The sequence below is a fragment of the Artemia sp. Qi Xiang Cuo genome, chromosome 16 (genome assembly GCF_049724085.1).
Source record: "Artemia sp. Qi Xiang Cuo chromosome 16, ASM4972408v1, whole genome shotgun sequence".
In the NCBI taxonomy this organism is placed as follows: Eukaryota; Metazoa; Arthropoda; class Branchiopoda; order Anostraca; family Artemiidae; genus Artemia; species Artemia sp. Qi Xiang Cuo.
In genome coordinates, this window is record NC_142809.1 from 30,165,094 (window position 1) to 30,190,012 (window position 24,919).

General features: G+C 34.9%; 1 protein-coding gene across 1 annotated transcript in view; it reads right to left on the minus strand.

Annotated features, from left to right (window-relative positions):
* LOC148942772 (cell adhesion molecule Dscam2-like) overlaps positions 1 to 24,919 on the minus strand; it is a 551,837-nt gene that overhangs the window by 111,620 nt on the left and 415,298 nt on the right. Inside the window, exons 12-15 of the mRNA XM_089101980.1 lie at positions 16,224 to 16,368; positions 13,844 to 13,995; positions 7,250 to 7,381; positions 1,462 to 1,601 (exon numbers count right to left, since the gene is read on the minus strand). Of these exons, the coding sequence (XP_088958106.1) occupies positions 1,462 to 1,601; positions 7,250 to 7,381; positions 13,844 to 13,995; positions 16,224 to 16,368 (569 nt within the window). The remainder of the gene's footprint in view (positions 1 to 1,461; positions 1,602 to 7,249; positions 7,382 to 13,843; positions 13,996 to 16,223; positions 16,369 to 24,919) is intronic.

The following is a 24,919-nucleotide window of genomic DNA, read 5'->3' on the forward strand; positions in this document are numbered from 1 at the left end:
CCGTATACTTCTTTGTTCTTCATGGTCTACGTTATTCATTTGTCAAAATTGGTTATATTCACCTCTAGTATTGTTTTCCCACTTATAGAGGATGTTGAGATTCCCGTATTAGAAGCAGAGCCGGCATTTTCTTTAAGTTTAACATCCACTCACTTGTATATACATATTTCCTTTTTCCTTCAACAGGAGTGCCAATAGTAGCCCTTACATTGAAAATAAGCTTTTTAATGTATGTACTAAGATCAAAGCATATTACACGTAAATCTTGGCACTCCAGCTGGGGTCAAATAAAAAGCAAGACGTCGTCAGACGAGATGAGAAGAGGTCATCAGAAGGAACAAAAAGGGAATAGTAAATTCATAAGAGGGAGTAAAGATCGATACTCTGAATAAAGAGGAGCGATAGAGGAGCCTGATCTGCTATGTTATCCTCTGGTGGCCTTGTGCCTCGAAGAGCTGTCAGTAGTAGTGGCAGTAATAGTTAAAAGCGTCAGAATATTTGACATTTAAATAAATGAAGAATTTTTTTGAATTAAAATCAAGTTGCCATCAAGTCATTGCTAATAGGAGAAAAAGTCAAGACAGATAGTCTGAGTGGAGGCAAAGCTGGCATAAGCCTTTTTCAGGATTGTATGAAAATGATGTCATAACTTAGAAGTTGTATATTTTGTGCATGTAGCATTCAATTTTGACAAAGTATTATTACAAGCATGGGTGTAATACAGATTATTTAAATCAAGTGATATTTTAGTTCTAAAGAAATATATAGACTAATCTTTAAATTTCATTGATATTCTGTCGTTTTTGCAACAAATATTTGCCCTTTAGAAACAAATTTGGGCTATATGTTTGCACATTGGAGGGGTAAAGCATAGCGAGTCTGCATGAAAAATGTGTTAGGTATAATTATTCTGCATATTATGAAGTAAGAATTTTTTCCCGACTTCAAACTGTCCAAACACTTTACCGCTCCCCTTTATGTGCAAATATATAGCCCAAACTACATCTTTCCCATCTATTCTGTCACTTGTCTTTGTCTTGTCTCGCGCTAACCTGAGAAAAACTAACGAAGAAACCGGGTTGTTTTCGAGTTTTACACAGCGTAAACTTGAGTGAGTTGCGTATAATACACAAGTATCAAAATTTATTCTCCCTAAGGGAAAAAAATTAAATAAAATTCTAAAAATTGGAAAGCCTTATTTTCCACGGGGGTTTTTTCGGCGGGAGGAGGGGTATTTTCCGAGGGAGGGTATTTCCCGTGGGGTATTTACCATTAGGAGGTACTTTCCTCGAGGGGATATTTTCCGGGGGGATATTTTCCGTGGGGCGGTATTTTAGGGGTGGATTTTTCCAGGATGTATTTTCCGAGGGGGATACTTTCCGAGGGGGGGGTATTTTCTGGAGGATTAAAACACCGGGGGGGGGGTAAACGCTGGTCACCTGAATAACTGTAGCAAAATACCTCACTTGGAATGCTGTCACCCAATTCGTTGCTTGCAATTAACCTGAAGGAATAGGTTGTCCCTGGATTAAGATCCAGCAGCCATGACGTTAATTCTGTATTAGAGAGGATTATCTGCCTTGGATGAGGTCCCCACGGAACTGGAAGAAAAAAAAACCTTAAGTAAATGCAGAAAGTTGTGTAAGCAGGATTGAATTCAGACTTTATGATATCCTTAGACTAATGACATTTTCGAAACTCTTTAGATAGTTCATACGTTTCAACACACTTAAACAACTTCTAAATACAATTCTTGTGGAATTTGGTTTAAGATAAAAGGCATAATAAGTATATAAGGTACTATAATTGAAACTTCTTATTTAGAACCTAGGGCACTAGACTGGGTATTTCAGCTGTAATAATTGGAGTTAAATTCTGAGCCAAATCCTTACCACTTGTGTATTTTCATATTCCTAGATTACCTTAAATAAAAATATAATTTCTTCGAACCCAGTTGAATTTATCTAACCATTACGCACAGACTTAAAAGGTGTTTGAAAAACCGATAGATGTTCCTTCTGTATTATCCATTTGCTAATCATAGTATATTTTACAGTTGAGTTTTATGAGTAAGCAACGAGGTATGACAATAAAATTCGCGGACTAATGCTTTAAAAATCTTCTACTGAAAGAAAATCAAATAATTAAACATTGCATCCTTCAGAGTAATCCCCCTGAGCTGTAATGCACTTCTCCAGTCGCCTTTTCTAGCCCTCAAAGAGCACGTGACATTGTTCCTCTGTCACCCTTGGCCACACCTCTGACCTTGATTCTTTAATGGCCCCTAAAGTTTAAAAAAATGCCTTTTCAATTTTTATAGAATTTTTGGAAATGAAAAAGTCCAAGGGGCCAAATCTGGTGCGAAGGAGGGGTGGCTAAGATTCGTTGTGACCCTTTAGGATAAAAAGTGTTTAACGGTAATGGCTCTTTGAGAGAAGCATTGTCATGGTGTTGCACCCACGACTGATCTTGACACAAATAACTATGACCTAGCGTTCGTTGTTTATTATGAATCATATAAACAAACACGAAAAAGCCTAGGCTTTTTCTTAATTGGAATAGCAAGAGACGACCTGGCTACAACATACGATTTTGACGTTATTCAGCAATCGTGTACATGAAAAATGCAGTTTTTCGTAAAAAATTGATTCTATTTCAAAATTTTTTTTTTTTTTAAATTACAAAATGGCACTAGATTTGACAATTTCCTTTTTAATTAGCCATTAAACAGCTCTCTATGATGTTCCAGTGCGCTGCTATCTTAGGAGAAAAGACGTGGAAGAATGCCGTTTATGCAGATATCGCAGTTCAAGCACCTTATCTTGTTTTTCAAGCCACTAGATTTTCCTCGTTATTTCAGCCAAGGGACGTTAAGTTTCCTGTATAGGGTTTTTGGACAAGGCAGTTCTAGCAGTGTCCTTCTTGTTTTGGTCTGACACTATTTTCAGGAGTTAAAGGCTATTGTATTTTTTAGTATTGGACGTGATCGTCTCTTACTAGATTGCTAGCTATCGCTGCATACCGGATAGGGTCTCCCTCTGCAAATCGTTCCACACCGTTGTTTTAATACTTCCCGATAGTAAGCACAATTAAGTGGCTGATCCTGAGGAACCTAATCTTGGAGCACAGTTCCGCATGAGTTGAAAAAAAAACCCACCAGCATGGCCTTGATTTTGACCTTGATATCCTTCCCTCTCGAGACCTCGCTAGTTACTTGAATAACAAAGTTTTTATTTTTACTTAGTTCTCAATAATATTGATTGAAAGGTTATCTGATTATTATAATAGTATCCATCGAGCGTCAGTATATTTGTTTCTCTAGGAGCTGTTTACTTACAACAATTGCAAGTTTTGTTTGTTAAAAATTAACCTAACCTACTCTGCGCTGAGTTTAAGAGAAGTTCACTTCAAAAGTAAGAGGAGGCCTCTACATCATTGGTATACTTAGCCTAAGACAGGCTACACTAAGCTGTAGGGTCTCATAAATTTGAAAAACCTTACAATATGCTTCTTAACCTGCGTCTTTTTTACAGAAACTCTATTTTCATAATTGTTGCTAATTACTCACGCCAGATCTATACTAGTAGCCTAATAGCTGAATATATCCTGACTTTTCGACAGCAATAAATAATATACGAAATAAGCATTTCAAATTCAGAAACTTGAAAAAATTATAATAATTTATGGGGTTTAACCTGAAAAAAACAACAACAAAAAACAACAGATACAAAAAAATTTGCAGAATTATAGGCTGTAAATAAATTATAATAACAATATTTAAAAAGGAATAGTAAAAATAATGATACAAAGAAAGTCGAATGTTCGACACTGTATAAAGTAAATATGATAATTAGTAAGTTTGGTAATCTGTAATTTTTAAAAAGTAATGTAAAAAGTAAAATTGTACAGAAGGAAAAAGCCATCGTGAAATAATGTATGCCTGGTGCTTGAGAACTTACCAGATGTTTTGTTTTGTATTCCTGCCGATTGAAAACTAGATTCAATAGCCACGTTTTTCTTCACCCTTTTCTGGGAGGTTACTATTGGCTCATTAATGGCAGAAGGACAAACCAATTGAGATATATGTATACAAAGTTGGGCTTTTCAAACTCCATCAAAATGCGCAATTTATTTTAGTTTGATTTTTCGTAGCCATTTTATATAGAAAATGCATGTCAGTAACTTATAATCGTTAAATTTCTGCAGATTTTTAAGTCGCAATTTTGGTGTTAATTATGCTGGCCTTGAGCCTTTGATAAGGACTCCAACATATTTTGATAAAAACAGTTTTAAACTAATTCATATAAGATGACAAAAACTTAAACGTTAAAATGTGGAAACTTTCAGGGATCCTTTTTGGGCCGAAAGGATCAAAATACAGTGGTCAGTCACCCTACTCCCATGTGTGGTAATTTCTGTTTATTTTTAAGCTTGACCTGGTTATTCATTTTTAGTTTCTGTTCATTTTTAGGATTCGTCTATTCATCTAGAGTAGTTTCTCTTTTCTTTATATTTGATTGGATTATTCACTTCAAACTCTACTCGTTCGAGTTTTATTTATTCTTTTAACAGTAATGTCTGTTTGTTTTCAGTTTGAATTATTGTATGAATTTATTTTTGCTCATAGTACGCTTTAATATGATTCTACAATTTTTTTGAATAAACATCTTTGTTGGAAAGTTTTTTTTATTGAAATAAATTAAAGAGAAAACAAGAGAATAGACCTCTGCTACTGGAATTAGAAAACTACTATCGGTAGGCCCCTGTAGCTAAAGAAAACCATTATTAAGTTTTGATGTAGAATAGGGACATCTTGAATAGAAACTTTTGATTCTTTTACGAAAAGAACATGGTCATTAAAACAGAAGTTTCATGTCAAAATGGAAACAAAATAGAAAATATAGGTTTTACTTTTAACTTCGTTACAAAGACAAAAAGAAAATCAGAAGCCAAAGAATGTAGGTTTAATACACGTTGACGCGCTTACACTTTAACAAATGAACACGAATTAAACGTATGATCTGTGGGGAATAAAATAAAATTTTGACAAAAAAGTGACAAGTTCTTTAAAGACTGTCGTAAAATGCGCTGTTTTCTTATAACCAACTTCTTTCTCTATTTCCTGACATCAAACAAGTGTTATTAGTTACAAAATGCACCATTCATACAAGCTACTTGTATATAATAAATTGCCTAAGCATATGCACTGCCTTACTTTTGTTATAAAGTAGCACTGCGTTACTTTGCCACAATAATTTACCATTCCTATTGGGCCTAATTTATCATAATTAATTAATAATTAATTTTATCATTAATTAATCATCACAATAATTAATCATTCCTATTTGGCCTAATTTGATACTAATAACAATTAATTTCTATGAATATAACTTATAATACTCTACTAATAATTGTAAAACAATGTCATTGTGCTGCAATATTCTGTAATGTCGATGTAGTGCATCTTGTATAAAGACCAATTTTACTACCCTAAAAGGTATCGGAAAGAAATAAAAGGAAGACTTCGCTTACAGACAAAAAATTTTTGGCTTAAAAAGACACAAAATGTCTATTTTTATTCTAAAAATTTATAGGGAAGCAGGGCAGCTGGGGTTGAAATATCCATGGTTTGGAAGAGAATTTATGCCTTAAATACCGGCGATTTAAGATCATTCTTTAAAAAAGGTTTAACACAACTACCTTCTGCTAAGAATGTGGAGGTGAGAGGAATGTGAAGTGTTCGAGAGGTCAAATACCCACTTGGTCCAGCAGTCATACAAACTAAAATGCTTTGGCTAAAAAAGGTTGCAACATTCATCTATTCTACTAAAATATATCATTGAACATGAATGATTTACATAACTTACAGTCATGGTCCCTGGTATTATGGAGGTGATGCTGACACTAGAACTATACTTATTAGATATTTCGAGGTTTCAGTACTCTGGCAACGTGGCATATCCGTCTTTGCGATCGTTTTGTAGAGGGATCAGAATCTTAATCCTATATAATGGGGCTTTCGAAGAGGAGACCTGATAGTAGAAAAAGGAACGAGAGGGACAGGAAAATTGACCTCTAATCGCTTTCAGTCTTGAAATAGCAGTCGAAATTTCAATTCCAATCCAGTCGACCTTCGACCGAATTTCTAATTTGATAAAACCATCTCTTCCATGCAGAGTGGATAGACAAACGTTTGTCGGCCCTCTCTCTTGTCCCGTCTTTGGGAGAGCTAATATCCTTTTCTATTGTTCTTTCTACATCAAAACTCTTAAGGACGTAAGGATACAACTTTTAAGCTGATCAGAAGAAATGTATGATGCTTTTGACAAAAAGACGGATCTTTGAAAGATGGTAAAACCAATAGGCCCCCTTCTCAACCTTTTTTATTATAAATCTTACGCGTAAACAATTAGTAATGAGTATTATGTGTGGCTTTTGACTCAGGGAATGTGGGTATCGTGTCGTCTGCAAAGAATATTTACCGGATCATCCGACCATTCTGAAAAATTGCAAAATAAAAATTTTGTTGAGATATTATGGATGATTATAGGGGAAGGGACAGGTAGCATAAAAGGGCACTGGAATGGAATAGGCTGCCATTAGGTCTCTTTTAACCCTTAAAAAGACACAAGACGTTTCAATTTCTAATCTTTTGAGCTCCTTCCATAATTTTTAAAACCCCCATTCTAGGTGAAGTTTTCAATAAAAAAAAAGGATGAAAAAGACAATACTTTGAGCACATGGCTCTTTCCTTAGGCAGCACCAAATTGATGCCATTTATAAATTTTAAAATATGGAAGTCATTTTAAGAGGATGTACTACGACTCCGGGCTATATCTGTCATAAATGAGCACTTTGAATTTGGAAGAGGCCAAAATTGTTAAATGATGCCACTAAGAAAGAGAAGGGAATGCATTACTCCTCTTGTCTTGCCCCTGCTGGGATTATTCCTGCTAGTGACCCAGGTGTTACACGGGTGTTATCCTTACGCTACTGCATATAAAAAGGTGTAGATAAACATAATTAAATTCACAAACGTCCATGGGGAAGTTCTCCAACAATCAAGGAGGCATCCAGCACAAATCTTAAATTACAAACAGATTTTTAGTGTATCACATAAAGACTATAAAGCAATCCATACAGAGAGGAGGGCCTGATAATACATAGATCGACCAGTACTTGACATTCTTTCTCTAGTAGTAAAAGGTAAGTTTACACAGAAAGAAAATAAAACATTCTGTGTGTTTACCGTTAGCCGTTTTAAATTGAAGTATATATTGTTTCAACGGTGAATTGCCATCTTCGGAGGGAATCCAGCTTAACTTTAAAGAACGGGTAGATAGCTCGTCAACTTGTAGGTACTGCGGGGGACTAGGTGGCTCTAAAATAAAGAAGACAAAATTACTCTGGTACTCGAAATGACGAGAAATGACAGGACTGAATTTAAAGAGAGAATACACAATAGCAGTAAAGAAATTGGCTTAACTTGTTTATAAATTTGAAAAAAAAACATCTACAAATATACCAAATTACGCGCTTTTTTTTGTAAGGCTTAATGTACACTTCCACAAATGGACAAATAAAAGATGAAAAAATAAAACTGCAAAACAACGGCAGTAAGTATCAGAAAATGGAACCCAATAAATTATTTTATTTAAACTGGTAACTGAAGAGAAAAGTAATAGCCTTTAAATAGATAAGGTTGTTTGTATGATCTACATTTCAAAGAAAGGGTTTTTTATTTAGTCACTTTTTACCATTTAATCAGAAGGTGGTTCTTCAGCTTTTTTTACGGTTAGTGTATACTCCTTTTTCCACTGAGCAATTCCGAGCAAAATCCTTTGCAAATATTTTATGTATCATTTTTTTTAACTGGCTTAAAGCACATATTCTTCTCACGCCATTTCGTACTGCAAAATCAGTATAGTATCTTAATTTCCATTAGCTACACCCAGGTCATGTGCCTAATTCAGATAAAATTCCGGTGCCAGTTTTGAGAGAATTGTCCTATTTGTAAATAGAGGAATGTGAGTATGTTGAAGATAATAGATGTCACAAAAACGAATATTTTTAGATTAAAGGCTATTCTGCTCATAGGGATTTTGAGCAAAATACAAAATCCCAGGCAGAAAGGCATACCAGGCAGAATGGTATGATTATTGGAATGGTCAAACTTTTGAGACTGACAAACGAAAAATAAAGAGAAAGCATTGTCGAAAGAAATTGAAGCTCTAAACAACAAGATTTTAATAATACTATATCGATAAACATTTGCTATTTGTTTCTAAATATTTATACTTCAATAGCTAAAAAAAATTGGATAAAAGTTCAAGACATAGATTTGCAAATGCCTGAGGTTATTACTCAATTGGTTAAATATTTGCATTCAGTGACGGGGTGAGATTTTTACAATCTTGTAAGAAAACTCAGTGTCGGGAATTAAGAGGCTCCAAACCCTTCATTATATTACATATTTAGCAGAAAACCTTTCAGAAAAATTACATTGACATAGTTAAACTCTCGCAAATCTTTATATTTATCAATAGACATAATAAATGCTCTTTCACTTTTCTTCAAAATAAATAAAAATTATCCTGATACTTCTCCCTCTGTATTGGACCCAGCATGGAAACAAATACCACATACCAATGCTTTGCAGCAGCCAACCTTTTTTTTAAAATTTTACATTTTTCTTTGGGATTTTCTTTAAATTTTACCTCTAGTGATAAACTACTTGCAATCAGGTAAGCAAAAATTTCCAAAGCTACCGGTAGCAGAATTCCAACAGCTGAATATTTTAGCTGCAAAACTTGTGTTTTGACAGGTTTGCTTTGAAAAAAAAAAAAAAATTGTATGTAAAACTTGCAGAACAGTAACAAATGCAACTTGAAACGTCTAGCCTGGAATTAGAAATATAAATATTTTTGTCAATTACAATTAAAAAATGTAAACTAATTCAGTGGCAAGCCATATACTAGCCATAAATATGATACTCCATAATTTTATAAGTAGTATTTTATCAAAAGTAATATATCATATTTACTCTAATACTGCCAGTGGAGTATAGTATTCAAAGTCTGAAGTATACTGTAGCCTATATATATCTTACTGCTGTTACTTTATGGATGGAATTATGCACTCCAATGCTATTGATATTATGAAAATAATGCATACACAACTGCTTGCTTGATACTCATTGATCACAATGCTGCAACTATAAAAAGCACCATTTGATTTTCTGGGAGAACAATATTGATTGACAGCCTGACAGTCAAATGCATTATGAAGCTGAGATATTAGTTTTGCCATAATCTAATCTTCAAAATAAATAGAGAATTGCTGCTACATTGTAGTGTGGCTGTTTTAGGCTACTAATTTTCCACGTTCCAGCTTTCGCCTTACCTGCTTTAACTCTCGTACACCTCGATAGCCCAGCCCTTTAGATTCTTTCAACCACAGTATATAAATTACAGGCAGTATGATCTTTCCCTATCTCACCCATTATAAAAACCCGGACCGACGTGCGAGTTCTCCAGAGAACGTAGAAACATAAGTGACATTAGATCTTTTCGCGGGTATACAAGTCAGATTTCTCTTGAACGTGAAACTTGGCTTCAACGTTGGAACACGAAATTTTGAAGAAACTAATTTTAAATTAATTTATTCCAATACATATATGAAAATTGGGAATTAGTAGTGCAATATTATTATTAGATGTTTTTAGGAATTAAAAGTAGGTTTCGAAGTCGCAAGTTGGTTTCAAAGGCATTTTGAGAAAGTTTCTGCCAAAATACGGGTTCCAGGGTAATTGGACCGCTGATGGCAGATCAAATGAGAGGAGCTGTTTGTACGCGCTAATGCAAGAATAAATGGGAGGAGCTGTTTGTTCGCACCGAGAATGAAGAGCCATAAATTATCTGCGGTAAACTTACAGCTATATCTTTATACTGTGGTTTCAACTGACGAATGAACAGTTTTGAGAGAATTTTGATTAATACGAAATTTGGAAAAATATTCACTTTCAGTTTAAGAGAAACGGATTAAGTAAAGACTTGTCCACAAGGACGAACGATAACAACGACCTAAAAGTTAATTTTCAAATAGCAACATTGAAACTCGATGAGCTTTTAGTTTGAACAAGTTTCAAAAAGCAGCAGCGTGTAGGCGCGTAGCTACAGTATTTTTATCGGGGGGGGGGGGGGGGATGGTCAAGAGGTGTTCCACAGCCGGGGAGTCAAAGGACATGAGACATCCTTCAGAGGAAAGGGGTGATGGAGCATTTGTGAAAAAGTCAAACCTAAATACTTTTTCAAGATGTGTGAAAACTAGTTTTTGGAAATTATTTTATAATGAATATTGAACACCCAATTAAAAAAAAGTAAAGGTGGCAAGTGTCTTTTCTAAGTCTTTAATAGCACATTATGCGAATGCGAACAATAATGCGAATGCGAATGAAGTACAATAATGCGAAGACCACTCTTTGGCTGCTAATTTCAGTAAAATGTAGAGTGTAGGTGGCATTTAGATTTTTGTAATGTTTAAAAGTAGTTTTTTTTTAATGTTAGTGCCACTGAGAGGAGAGGAGGTGGGATTTTCTTTAAAAAAAAAAAAAAAAAAAAAAAAAACACATTTAAGCTGTAGGGAAGAAAATTAACTATTTAGCAAATACGCACTTCATTAAATTAAATACATTACGCAATACATAATAAATAATAAAAACACATTAAACAAACATAAAATTAAGTACTAGTGGCTGGATTTTACTAAAATTGTCAGCAATGAGCTTCTCCAGACGACAGTAGTATAACGTAAACAAGCTTTTGGATGGGCAAAGGTGAGTGTCGTGTGCACTCGTTTTTTGTAGCTGGATTCACCACTAATGCTGCAGTACCTCCCTCCACCCTCAACTCCATCATCCACCCTCCCCTTTCCCAAGTCCCAACGCACAGCACAGGATGCTCAGTCTCATGGTTGAACCAAGCGCTATTCTAACAGCCCCGGGTATCGCGCTAAATGTTCGCATGTAATTTTGAATGATATTTGACTTTTTAAGATTTCATTTTTTGTGGTAAACTTTAATATATGTGAAATATTGAAATTTTATTTATGATTTTCTTTTAAATTGATTTGGTGGTGAGTTCGTCAATTTTATTGAAAAATAGTACTGATGTCAGCGGGCCACACAAAGTCGAAACTAAAATCAGGCAATAGGGCTGCCTGAGTAAAGATACAGGATAAGTCAAAGTATTATTACAGATTGTATAACATTATATAATTATATTGTGACAAGTTCCCTACATTTGAATAGCGGCCATTTTTTTTAATTTGACAAGTATTCGAAAAATATAGTTTCTAAAGAATTATTAATTTACCCATTGGACATTTTTGACAAAGAATATCCATAAAATCTTAACAAATTCTGGGCATCATTGCAGCAGAAGCCATAAATTAAATAAAAATTGCTAGGAATGCCAAACAAAAAGAAGTAAACTTTTTTCCATGAAAAAGACTATCATTAGGCAGTGCAGCGCAATGGCGCTACGTAAGTAGAGAACGATGTTGATATTGGCACAATGTATTATTATTTATTTTTTTTTTTTTACCAGGGCACTTCGTATAGAAGGAGTTGTCTCGGGAACATCAAAAAGGGCTCATTCGATTGGAAATTGAGAGAGCTAGTGCCTATTGTAATTGTCGAAAGTGACTGGAGGGGAAATAGATCCCCCCCCCCCCCTCCCAAGCCCATCGTTCCCCCAAATACTTCCAATCAAAATTCTGAGACAACAATTTTGTTCAGCTTAATTGAAATGTCTGGAAATTATATCTTTGACGATAACAACCCCTCCCCCACACACACATTTTTCAGGGTAAGGGTTATAAGTTATGTTCTGGGGGCATGTAAGGTTTTTACAGAAAGCGTCGTCGCATAAACTTTGGCGGGGGCTTAATGGATTGGTAATCAGAAGTCTAGTTCCTTTTTTAAGAGTCAAAGATATCAAATGGCAGCTACCCAGCCCTCTCCCAATCCACACATCATATTTTTTTTTTCCGAAATGCATCTTATAGACATTTTGAGATAACCATTTTATTCAAAATAGTCCATATATCGTATAAGAAGGCTATTAAATTTGGTACACACCCCTAGAGCCTGAGGGCAAGGGTTGTTAGTTATGCACCGGGGGTATTTAGGTTTTTTTTTGAAGGGATGGATGTTTAACTTTTGAGGAGGCTCATTTGGTTGAAAATTAGAAGTTCTAGCTCCCAAGGAATAAATGGGTTCCCTAATTATTTTGTACTTAGGGAGGGATGGAGATACATCAAAGGGTGCGTTTTAATGCCAAAATATCCAAGCTCTCATTGAGCCTTCAGATCAACAAAGAATTGAGAACACAGAACCAGCACGAAAGAACACATGAGAGAACACAGAATCAGCCAAGTTCATTTAAAAGGCGTCCAATTGCCTTTAGACTGATGCACGAATTGCCTTTTAAAAACCTTACTGAGTTAGTTAAGTCATTTAAAAGCTCCCGAGAGCTATACCGGAATTTGACAACACCTGATTAGCAGCATTGGCGATAACAGGATTTTTCAGATGACTTTTAGAATTTGCGCAGGAAAAATTAATAGATTCCCCTTAAAACGTAAAGCAGTTTTAAAGCTGCTTAAGGAATTATAATTTTGTTCTCCAAATTTTTTTTAGGCGGGGACCAACTACCCCCTCCCTAAACGACGCCAATGGCAGCGTGAGAACTCACTCACAAAGAGGAATAGTACGTTAGCTCTATAAATAGGTGCTTAAATAATTTTAATGTACTAATTGAATTCGATACCAGTCTCTAGGATTTCCAATATCTTTCTCTTGAAGCTTTACAAATCAGGATTGCATAATAGTATTAAAGATAAATAGAACATGTGAGATAAAGATATATAGAAATATAGGGGATAATACTATTCATAAAGCAAGTGGAACACGGGGCTTCTCGGAGCCAGTTCATTCTACTATTTCACTAATGCGATGAAAATTTAGTTTTTCACTTTCAGCACGGTTGGTTGTCCGTAAGAAATGCCACTTCTTTCGTGAACTGATGTGAACGTCCAAGGTGGCTTCAATGAATGTCTTACATGTTTCATTAATAGGGTGGCACTGCCACTAAATAAATAGCTCACTGCGAAAAGGGGCGGAACTAACGCTATGGCCAAGAGCACGTGTGTCCACAACACTGCACATACTCTCAACAACAGAATTGCATGACGTCTTGCACATACAGCACAATAAGAGATGAAGAGACTCTGGAATGCCACCATACAATGCTGGCTGCTCAAAAATAAGAAAAGCTTTTGTAGAACAGTAAGAGAGGAGTGCTTAGGATCTCCATTTACGCTAGAAACATTATCGAACCATGTTTTGCACTGGTCTAGAACTGCACTTCTTGGCAAATTTTTAACACCCTCTGAATTTTCAAGATCAACCGAATTATGTCAAGTTAAGTGAAAGTAATAGTTACCAGGGGTGGATAGTCACTGTGATAAATCTCAAGGGGTGCAACCCTGAATGAAAAGGGATTTTTGGGGAACCTATTTTATTCCAGTATAAATATACAGGAAAAGTTGCAAAAAGTCCTATGCTCTCCATTGAAGATGTTTGAAAACACATCTACAACCACACAAGCTAAACTTTTTTAGCTTTTGCGCATACGCAATGACAAATGTTTAGTACATCTCGACGAGAAACTATTGCTCTGACGGTGAGCTATGAATGTGTGTCAGCTACGAATGTGTGTCATGTCTGGAGAAACTTTTTGGTACTTTTCGCATATATATTTATACTGTGTTGCAATCTCACCTTGGACGAGAAGTTGGATTCCCTTTTGGTCCCGACCAAAGATATTACTTCCAAAACAAGTATAGATTTTGGTGTCATCTTTGACAGCCAAATTTACAGTCAAATCTGAAACCACTGAGCCATCATGGCGTACTCTTGTGTTAATAACAATCCTGGAAAAGAAAACGATCGTAGAGCAAGTGAATTCTTAAAATGAAAAAATAAAATAAAAATCTGAATAATATATTTGAAATCAACATGTTAAATACAAGAATACTTAAAAAAAATTGTTCTTTTATAGTTGAAATATGTTGTTTATGCTTTTTATGTTCAGAACTAGACACAAAGCAATTATGACAACAAGTAAATATCTTCATTTATTAGAATTTTGGCTACTATTGACCCTAGTCACTCCTTACTTACTGTTCATTACCACGAACTGCTTAATTTTGGATCAAATTCAAAATTAACATGTCTGAAAACCTAACAAGAAATGTTCCAATTAACTTCCTACAAATAATCGAGGTGTTTCAGATCAGTGTGTAAGTGATCTGAAGCAGTTTCTAACTGTACCTCATTTGAAAGAATATATTATATTGAGTATTCAGAAGAGATGTTTAGGGGATGGCAGTTCCTGTTTTAGTGTGTTTGTATTTATGTTTTTTGTGCTTAAGCAAATCCTTGTGCTTTCTAGAGTGTCCTTTGTATAGACAGAGTAAAAATGAAGAAATTAAACTAAAAAATAAGTTTATGCTTGAAAGTAAGGGGCAACGATAAAATCAAACCCAAATTTGTGTTGATTAGACGAAGTCAGGTGCTACAGCAAAACTTCGTCAGCCTCGCTAAAACGAGCGTTGCGGGAGTAATACTTTGGTCAGTAATCCAAGAAAGAGATTTAAAATTATTATATGGACTTTGCAGCCAGTTGAAAATTAAATTTACATAGCTAATATATTATTAAATGTATCGAAAAAATAATATTGGTCTTTCAGCCAGTTGAACCATAAATATATGTACGTGAGTAATGCACTCTAAATGTATCAAAAATAAATAAAAGTAGGCACATTAGCCCAAGGATCTTTGGATTACCCCTTTCTTTGGTTTTGTTTCTTTGCTGTTGTTTTTTTTTCTCTAAAAATCGCAGAGAAATCAGAAAAACATTTTAATATATACTTGACTTTGCAACCAGTAGAACTTATCATTTTGCATCATTGGCACTGTAGCGGGTAAAACTTACAACAAGAGGTTGGAGATATTAATTTGTACTATGAAGCTACCCCTGCCTTTTCAGATTCAGATTGTTTAAGCTTCTTTTCACTATAATCATTGCAAAAGTAAGTTATTGTGTTGTATTATCTATTGTTTACTCTTCTTAAGAGAGCAACAATTGTGTATGTACATCTATATGCATATATATGTATATATATATATATATATATATATATATATATATATATATATATATATATATATATATATATATATATATATATATATATATATATATATATATATATATATATATATATATATATATATATATATATATATATATATATATATATATATATATATATATATATATGAAAAGAAAAGAAAAACACACAAGAAAAGACATACAAGAAAAGAAAAAAAAAGTAACATCAAATAACAACAAAATATCCGAAGAGAATTCAACTACAGAAAAACAAGATTTATATATATATATATATATATATATATATATATATATATATATATATATATATATATATATATATATATATATATATATTTATTTATGATAACTTGAAAACTGGTACACAATTATTTTCTGGCTGGAAAAAATGTCGATAGGCCACAACTTTGGGAGAATTCGCTGTTTTTTCCCAAGGGGTTATCATATCAAACAATTTTAATATCTATGACGTCTTGCGAAATTATACAAGATGAGGAACAAGGTCATTCACTGTAGGTCATAATTATAAATGCCATTATATATTTTTTTTGAAAACGGCCCGATATTTTTTTTTTGTGGATTAAGCAGAGGAGTTTCACTGGTAATCGTTAATTACAAGCGAATAAGTTTATTAGTCAATGCAGGAAAATCGTAAGAAAATCTGACAGGCAAGCCAGGTCTTTAACCAATATAAGAAACCGAGAATAGCATTTCATGGTTTAACTGAATGAAAACAGCTTTTGAATTTCAGCTAATTTGCAATAGAAAAAAAAGATGGCATATCTGTAGTCATAGCTTGTTGTGTAATAGTCGAATCAAAACTAGTTTAGATGTTAAGTGGTCAAAGGACGGTCCGTTAAACTAAATTTTCTGTTTATCTCCTACTTGTAAAAGATAATATTTTCAATTTGAATTCAATTAAAACCTGCTACAAAGCTGTGTAATCTAAATAGCTAGTGTTACCTTTGTCCAGAGTAATGAAATATAAAGTTCTCCATTTTCCAGTTTATTTCTAAGGGTGAATCTCCTGAGACTGAGCAAGTGAGAGTTGCTGACCTTCCAAGCGGAACTTGAACAACTTCGGAGGATACGGTCACTGTTGCCGGTACTAATTTAGTTAAAATATATTTTATTACTTAAAGAATGGTCAAAAAGTAAATAGCATTACAGTTGTACACAGACGTTCACAGATCTAAACGGTAAAACAACACACTGGAAACGGTAAAAAAAAGAAAAAAAAGAAGAAAAAAACTGACGATTAACAAATTGGATTGGATTTGCCCAAAATATATCAGAGTTTTGACAGCAAAATCATTTAGGTAAGTGAATGGGTAGACCGTATACAACCATTTTGGCTGACAAGCAGATCAAATGAGTGGAAACAGTAAGGTATGATGTTCAAGCCTTCTTCAGCTAACGCTGCAAACATGAGAAGGGATGACACTAGTTTGAAAAAGCTAACCCGATTGAAGATGCACACGCAAAATTTTTTCTGCGGGTTCCATTGCAACTGAACCACCATGTAAATGCGCCCTCATGTAACTGAACCCCTGTAACTGAACCTCCGTGCAACTAAACCCACGTGCACCTGAACCCCCGTACAACTGAAACCCTGTGCAACTGAACACTATTGTCACTGAACCTTCGAGCAATTGAACCCCATTTAACTGAATCCCCGTGCAACTCAACCCCATTTAACTGAACCCCCTGTAATTGAAGTTTCGTACTCAGTTTTTCAGTATTCTACAAATATGAAACAATATCAAGGTGTAAAACACAAGTGAGAATCTTTGCATGTTCAACTTTGTTTTTTAAAGCCGTAAATGCCTGGCAAGATAATTCATAATTAAAGCTCTAATTGACGCTGATAGACTCCAAGATAAGAATTTAAGAGAAACTTTCCAAGAACAGTTAAGCACTAAATTGGAGAGTTTAAAATTTGACAATGTAGAAGATGGATGGAATAATTTAGGAAAAAGTTGTAGGAAAAGTCGCTGATGATGTCTTAGGGAAGAGAGTTATAAACGCAGATAGGAATATTAGCGAAAATACTTTATGTTTAATAGAGAGGAGGAGTGACCTGTACAAGAATTATGTGAGTGAAAGATCACATGAAAACAAGAGAAATGTAAAAAAAGTCCAGAAAGCATTAAAATGTGAATATAAGGAGGTTTGAAGAGGAGGCCACGGATGAAATTACCAAAGATGTAGAAGATGCAGCCAGACGGTAAAATAGTAATATCTTGTATGGTATACGAATAAATTGAGAGGGAATTGTCAATCTAGACTTGCCCTTTTCAAATATAGGAAGGGTCCCCAAAAAAGGCCAGGCGTTGTCGTAGTAGCTGTATAGTAGTAGTAGAAGTGGTAGTAGCATGCACATTTTCCCTTTTGGTCAGTTAAACATTCCACTCATCGTGTCCTGTAAATTTCTACTTAATACCCTAAACCATTCTAGGATATTGCTGGTATGCCCTTTTTGCAGGCTACTCGAGCATAGTGTGTTTTGATTTAGCTCGACACTTCCCTTAAGATTCCGTAAGAGCTTTAGTAAGAGAGCCGTAAGGCCCATTTTTGAAGCCAAGAATCAAACTTATCCCCCCCCCCCTTTCCAAATAACTAATCACATATGTAAACAATCAACAAATTGTAAAAACTACAGCCCTTACCCAAGGGTCATGTGGGGTCTAGACATCCCCAGAGGCATAGTTATTGTATTTTTTTTTAGCTATGTTGAACAAAGTGGCTATCTTGAAATTTTGATCGGATGTCTTATGGGGGAGATCATTGAAAAAGCACGTGGGGGAGGCATGGCTGACCTATAATCACTTTTTCTTATCAAGAAAAGAGGGCAAGTTTGATCCTCGGTATCTGAAAAGGCTTGGAGTATTAGGGTAAAACTTTAAGGAAATGTCGAGGAGAATGGCAAACATACTTAAAAAATACTTTTCTTTTACTGGTTGTGAAAAGGAAATACCAGAAATATTTAAAGAACGACTGATGGTATCAGTCGTCACATCCTTGGGGAAATGTTTAGAGCTTCTTCAACTAAATCAAAAGACAGATTTTATCATTTAAGTGCCATGCACAGTCTGTGAGTAAAATTTTGTCTCATAACCTAGGTATAATGAGAAAACTTCGGCATTTTCCCTTACACATGTCCTACCCTTCCTTTATTTTTCCCTTGTTCATCCATATATTCTGTATTGTAGTAGCGTTTGACTTGGTACATTTGCTTCTGTTGCCCGGCCCGTAGGAGTTCTTCGAAATAGTGCTGTTCGTTTGTTGGCTGGCCTACAGCCCCGTGATTCGGTGCGGAACGTTTACGAGCGAAATAAGGATACTACCAGCTTCTGGACTACGAGAATTATATACACTTCTGTTTATTTTTAGGCTACAACATGGTACAAATCTTTCATGTTTTGACAGTTTAGTTAATTTTGGATCCATGATCAACAATTATGACTCTCTATCTTCTGGAGAGATTAATTGAATGTTTCGACCTGGTCGACGTTTTCTGTGCTTCATAGGAGGATTAGAAGTTAGAATCATCTAGATCAAAGTTTTAAAAATAGTATGAATTTTAGTTCTTTTGTTCTTGTTTTTTTTTTTTGGGGGGGGGGGGGTAAATAAATAATTGTGTGTCTTATTGTGGCCTCTCAGGGTATGATTTTAGTAGTATTGTCGACCTTGTTTTGTTGTAAAGTTTTTGGTGCCAACGAGGGCGTATTATTGGTTCTAGAATTTTTTTTTAGTCCTGTATTATTTTTTAATGCATTTTTTCTTCATCTTTGGACAAATGTTTTTACTACTTGGGGTGGCTGTTATTACTGTGGTTGTTTTTTCGGTGTAATAAATATATCTCTCTCTAATAAAAATGGTTTGATTTTAATTAAAATTCTTTGACCTTTAGTGGGTGTTTCCTTATTCTTTCGAAAACCAGGCAAATTTTTACAGTTTCTTAGCCTTTTATGGGTAACACGAAGCTTAATGAATCTTATATATTTGGAATCAACATAATAAGCCAATGATATATCGCTTGATATCATAATTCCGTTTCTAGATTTTTGGTTACTATTGAGCCGTATCGCTGCATTCTTATAATTCGTTATCACAAACTGTTTGATATATTTGCACGTAAATCCAAAAACTTAAAGAATAGGACGTTATCTGCGCTTATTAGGTGTTTCAGTCACAAATAAGAGAAGTTGCGCAATTATTGGAGTTTCGATTAGATATTAGAAGTAAAGATTAAAACCATTTAAGAGTTCCCAGTAGTGTGCTAATAGGCACTCCGAAACTTACATAGAAACTTACACCTGAGGGTATACACAGTCTGAAACTAACATGGAAAGATACACCTGAGGCAATAGGCACCACGAAACTTACATGCAAGTACACATGAATTGCGCAAGAAAAACCCATGCTTGAGACACTGTATTTACACGTATAAAAAAAACTGGTATGATATAAAGAACCCACATTGACGTGTTTGATTGACGTGTTTGGGGTGATTACGTTCCTTGGCACCTTTTCAGAGCATGTACTTATGGATACCTTTCCAAGCAAGATGGTTAAACATGCTTTTACAATCGGAAATGTTTTATTCACATTTGCAAAAAAGGAGCAATGGGATTTGCGAATTGGAGGAGATGGGGTGATTGCGTACTGTATAATACACAAGTGATGTTTTTGAGAGTATTGTCAATTCAAAATAGTTTTAGAAATATAAAAATTTAACAAGAAATGACTGAAAAGTGTTTTGAGGGAGATGGGTTGCATGGAGGGTTGAGTTGCACGATGGGTTCAGTTAAAGGGAGGCAGTTACATGGAGGTTTAGTTAACTGGGGTCGAGTTGCACGAGGGTTCAGTAGCACGGGGGTTCAGTTGTACGGGGTTTCGGTTATACAGGGGTTCAGTTACATGGGGATTAGTTAAATGCGGTTGAGTTGCATAGTCTCGTTGGAAAAAATTGAAGTTTATACTCAAACAGTTCTATTAAGAGCTATTGCTATGGAAATGGCTTATTTTTGAATCGAAACTATGCTTTTCTGACTGAAGATACACATTTGAATCAGAAAATGTGAAAATGTACACAAATGAAACAGAGAAGTGTGTTTTGACGATATTTTCTATAATTTCGTCTGAAAAATAGGAGTTCACGCTTAAACAGTTCTATTAAGAGCTATTTTTATGGAAATGCTTTTACAATCGGAAATGTTTGATTAACATTTGCAAAAAAGGGGTAATGGGATTGGCAAATTGGAGGATATGGGGTGATTGTGTACTGTATAATACACAAGTGATGTTTTGGAGAGTATTGTCAATTTAAAATAGTTTAGAAATAAAAAAAAATTAACAAGAAATGGCTGAAATGTGTCTTGAGGGAGATGGGTTGCATGGAGGGTTGAGTTGCACGACGGTTCAGTTAAAGGCGATACAGTTACACGGGGGTTTAGTTAAATGGGGTCGAGATGCACGAGGGTTCAGTAGCACGAGGGTTCAGTAGCACGGGGGGGTTCAGTTGTACGGTGTTTCGGTTATACAGGGGTTCAGTTACATGGGGGGTTCAGTTGCACGGGGGTTTAGTTAAATGGGGATTGAGTTGCACGAGAGTTGAGTTGCACGAGGGTTCAGTTGCACGGGAGTTCAGTTACATGCGGATTCAGTTACACGGGGATAAGTTAAATGCGGTTGAGTTGCATAGTCTCGTTGGAAAAAATTGGAGTTCATACTTAAACAGTTCTATTAAGAGCTATTGCTATGGAAATGGCTCATTTTTGAATCGAAACTATGCTTTTCTGACTGAAGATACACATTTGAATCAGAAAATGTGAAAATGTACACAATTGAAACAGAGAAGTGTGTTTTGACGATATTTTCTATAATTTCGTCTGAAAAATAGGAGTTCGCGCTTAAAAATTTCTATTAAGAGCTATTTTTATGGAAATGCTTTTACAATCGGAAATGTTTGATTAACATTTGCAAAAAGGCGGTAATGGGATTTGCGAATTGGAGGAGATGGGGAGATTTTGTACTGTATAATACACAAGTGATGTTTTGGAGAGTATTGTCAATTTAAAATAGTTTAGAAATAAAAAAAATTAACAAGAAATGGCTGAAAAGTGTTTTGAGGGAGATGGGTTGCATATAGGGTTGAGTTGCACGAGGGTTTAGTTAAATTGGGATTGTGTTGCACGGGAGTTGAGTTGCACGAGGGTTCAGTTGCACGGGGGTTCAGTTACATGCGGATTCAGTTACACGGGGATTAGTTAAATGCGGTTGAGTTGCATAGTCTCGTTGGAAAAAATTGGAGTTCATACTTAAACAGTTCTATTAAGAGCAATTGCTATGGAAATGGCTTATTTTTGATTTGAAACTATGCTTTTCTGACTGAAGATACACATTTGAATCAGAAAATATGAAAATGTACACAAATGAAACAGAGAAGTGTGTGTTGACGATATTTTCTATAATTTCGTCTGAAAAATAGGAGTTCACGCTTAAAAAGTTCTATTAAGAGCTATTTTTATGGAAATACTTTTACAATCAGAAATGTTTGATTAACATTTGCAAAAAAGGGGTAATGGGATTTGTGAATTGGAGGAGATGGGGTGATTGTGTACTGTATAATACACAAGTGATGTTTTGGAGAGTATTGTCAATTTAAAATAGTTTAGAAATAAAACAAATTTAACAAGAAATGGCTGAAAAGCGTTTTGAGGGAGATGGGTTGCATGGAGGGTTGAGTTGCACGAGGGTTCAGTTAAAGGGGGTACAGTTACCAGGGAGTTTAGTTAAATGGGGTTGAGTTGCACGAGGGTTCAGGAGCACGAGGGTTCAGTAGTACGGGGGTTCAGTAGTACGGAGGTTCAGTTGTACGGAGTTTCGGTTATACAGGGGTTCAGTTACATGGGGAGTTCAGGTGCACGGTGGTTTAGTTAACTGGGGCTTGAGTTGCACGGGAGTTGAGTTGCACGAGGGTTCAGTTGCACGGGGGTTCAGTTACATGCGGATTCAGTTACACGGGGATTAGTTAAATGCGGTTGAGTTGCATAGTCTCGTTGGAAAAAATTGGAGTTCATACTTAAACAGTTCTATTAAGAGCTATTGCTATGGAAATGGCTCATTTTTGAATCGAAACTATGCTTTTCTGACTGAAGATACACATTTGAATCAGAAAATGTGAAAATGTACACAATTGAAACAGAGAAGTGTGTTTTGACGATATTTTCTATAATTTCGTCTGAAAAATTGGAGTTCACGCTTAAAAAGTTCTATTAAGAGCTATTTTTATGGAAATGCTTTTACAATCGGAAATGTTTGATTAACATTTGCAAAAAAAAAGGGGTAATGGGATTTGCGAATTGGAGGAGATGGGGTGATTGTGTACTGTATAATACACAAGTGATGTTTTGGAGAATATTGTCAATTTAAAATAGTTTAAAAATAAAAGAAAATTTAACAAGAAATGGCTGAAAAGTGTTTTGAGGGAGATGGGTTGCATGGAGGGTTGAGTTGCACGAGGGTTCAGTGAAAGGGGGTACAGTTACACGGGGGTTTAGTTAAATTGAGTTTTGTGGCTGGTGTGGAAAAATGGTACTTGTTAAATATTCGGGTAAACATACGACTACGAAAAGCTTCACTATTAATAAGGCTTTTGTGATTTTCAGAACTTTCTAAGGCGGGGTTCACTATTTATTTTAAATAATTCTACGAGGAATTGATTTTTATGGATGGTATGGAAAAATGTTACATGTTAAATATTAGGGTAAACATGCGACTAAGAAACGCTTCACTATAAATAAAGCTATCATGTTTTTCCGAACTTTCTAGGTCGGGGGTAACTATTTAGTTTAAATAATTCTAGGAGGAATTGAGTTTTATGGATGGTATGGAAAAATGGTACTTGTTAAATATTCGGGTAAACATACGACTAAGAAACGCCTCAATATAAATAAGGCTATCGTGTTTTTCAGAACTTTCTAGTGCAGGGTTAACTATTTATTTTAAATAATTCTAGGAATAATTGAGTTTTGTGGATGGTGTTGAAAAATTGTGCGTGTTAAATATGTGGATAAACATAACTACTAAGAAACACTTCACTATAACTAAGACTTTGTTGTTTTTCTGAACTTTCTGTGAGAGGTGAGTGCAAGAATTTAGTTTAAATAATTATAGGAGGCATTGATTTTTGTGGGTGGTACTGAAAAATGGTACATGTTAAATATTCGGGTAAACATTCGACTATAAATAAGGCTATTGTGTCTTTCTGAACTTTCTGTGAGAGGCGGGGGTAAGTATTTAGTTTAAATAATTCTAGGAGGAATTGAGTTTTGTGGCTGATGCGGAAAAATGGTACGTGTGGGGTAAATTAAGTTTTGAGGGGGTAAAAATGGTAGTTATTTAGTACCCGGTAAATATGTGACTTGAAATGCTTCATTAGAAATAGTTTATTGCTAATGATACCCCCTCGACAGATATTTTCTTATTGTATTTTATAGCTATTAGCCAAACGTTGCTCTGTGTTTGTCACACCAACTAGTAAATACGTATTTATCGGGGTTTTATTTTTTCTGTTAAATTATTTTCAGTGTAAGCCAATATAATTAACTCATTCTTTTATTCTAAATTAAATTGTAGGAATAGGACTTCTAGAATAAGGATTCATTACCTCGACTAAATCAGTTTATTAATGTAAAATGGTGTACAAAAGACTATTAATTCTCCGTATTATTCTTCTTCTTCTTATTCTTCTTATCTAGCTAAACATTGCGCTTTGTTTGTCACACCAACTAGTAAATATTTATCGGGGCTTTTATTTTTCCGTTCAATTATTTTCAGTGTAAGCCAATATAATGCTAGGGGGAGTAAAAATGGTAGTTATTTAGTATCCGGTAAACAGGTGACTTGATATGCTTCATTAGAAATAGGTTATTGCTAATGATACCTCCTCGACAGATATTTTTATGGCTCTAACAATTGTACTCTATGCTTGCCCAGAGACACGATGTGGCTTTCCCACTATTGCTCTATGGCCGGTTATCGACACTACCTAGTTTATTGCATGTATTAAATCAGTATTTTGTACACAGTGGAACGATAAACACATAACTAATATCTCTAAAAAAAGTGAAGATGAAGAACTTTAAGAAAGTGTGTTCACATGACAGTGTTATTGTAGAATTGAATGCTGACAAGGAGAAGTATTTAAACTATGAAATAAGTACAAGTGGTAGCACTATTGGAAACGTATGCGTGCATTGTCATGACAGTAAGGAATTGAATTTCTTTGGAGTACCAAAAAAATTCAACTCTTATGATGGTGGATATGCGAGATTGAGATCTCCGGAGATGATTGCACTCAAAGAGAATGCCAACATAAAAATAATAGTTAATAAAGAGGGGCATCTTCTTGCTAGTGCTTGTGGTAACATGTTACCCAGTGTTAAACCATATCGTCAGCTTTGGGGTATTATCATTCAAATGAAAGCAAAGACGAAAAGAAAGGCCTACTCTTCTACTAATATCATAAACCATATATTGTCTACGTGCCGGAACTGTTACTTGTGTAAAAATAATGTGATAATAGACAGTGAAATAGAAGGAAAAATAAAAAGGGCATTGGCAGATAATATCACTAAGGAATATAAAGATGA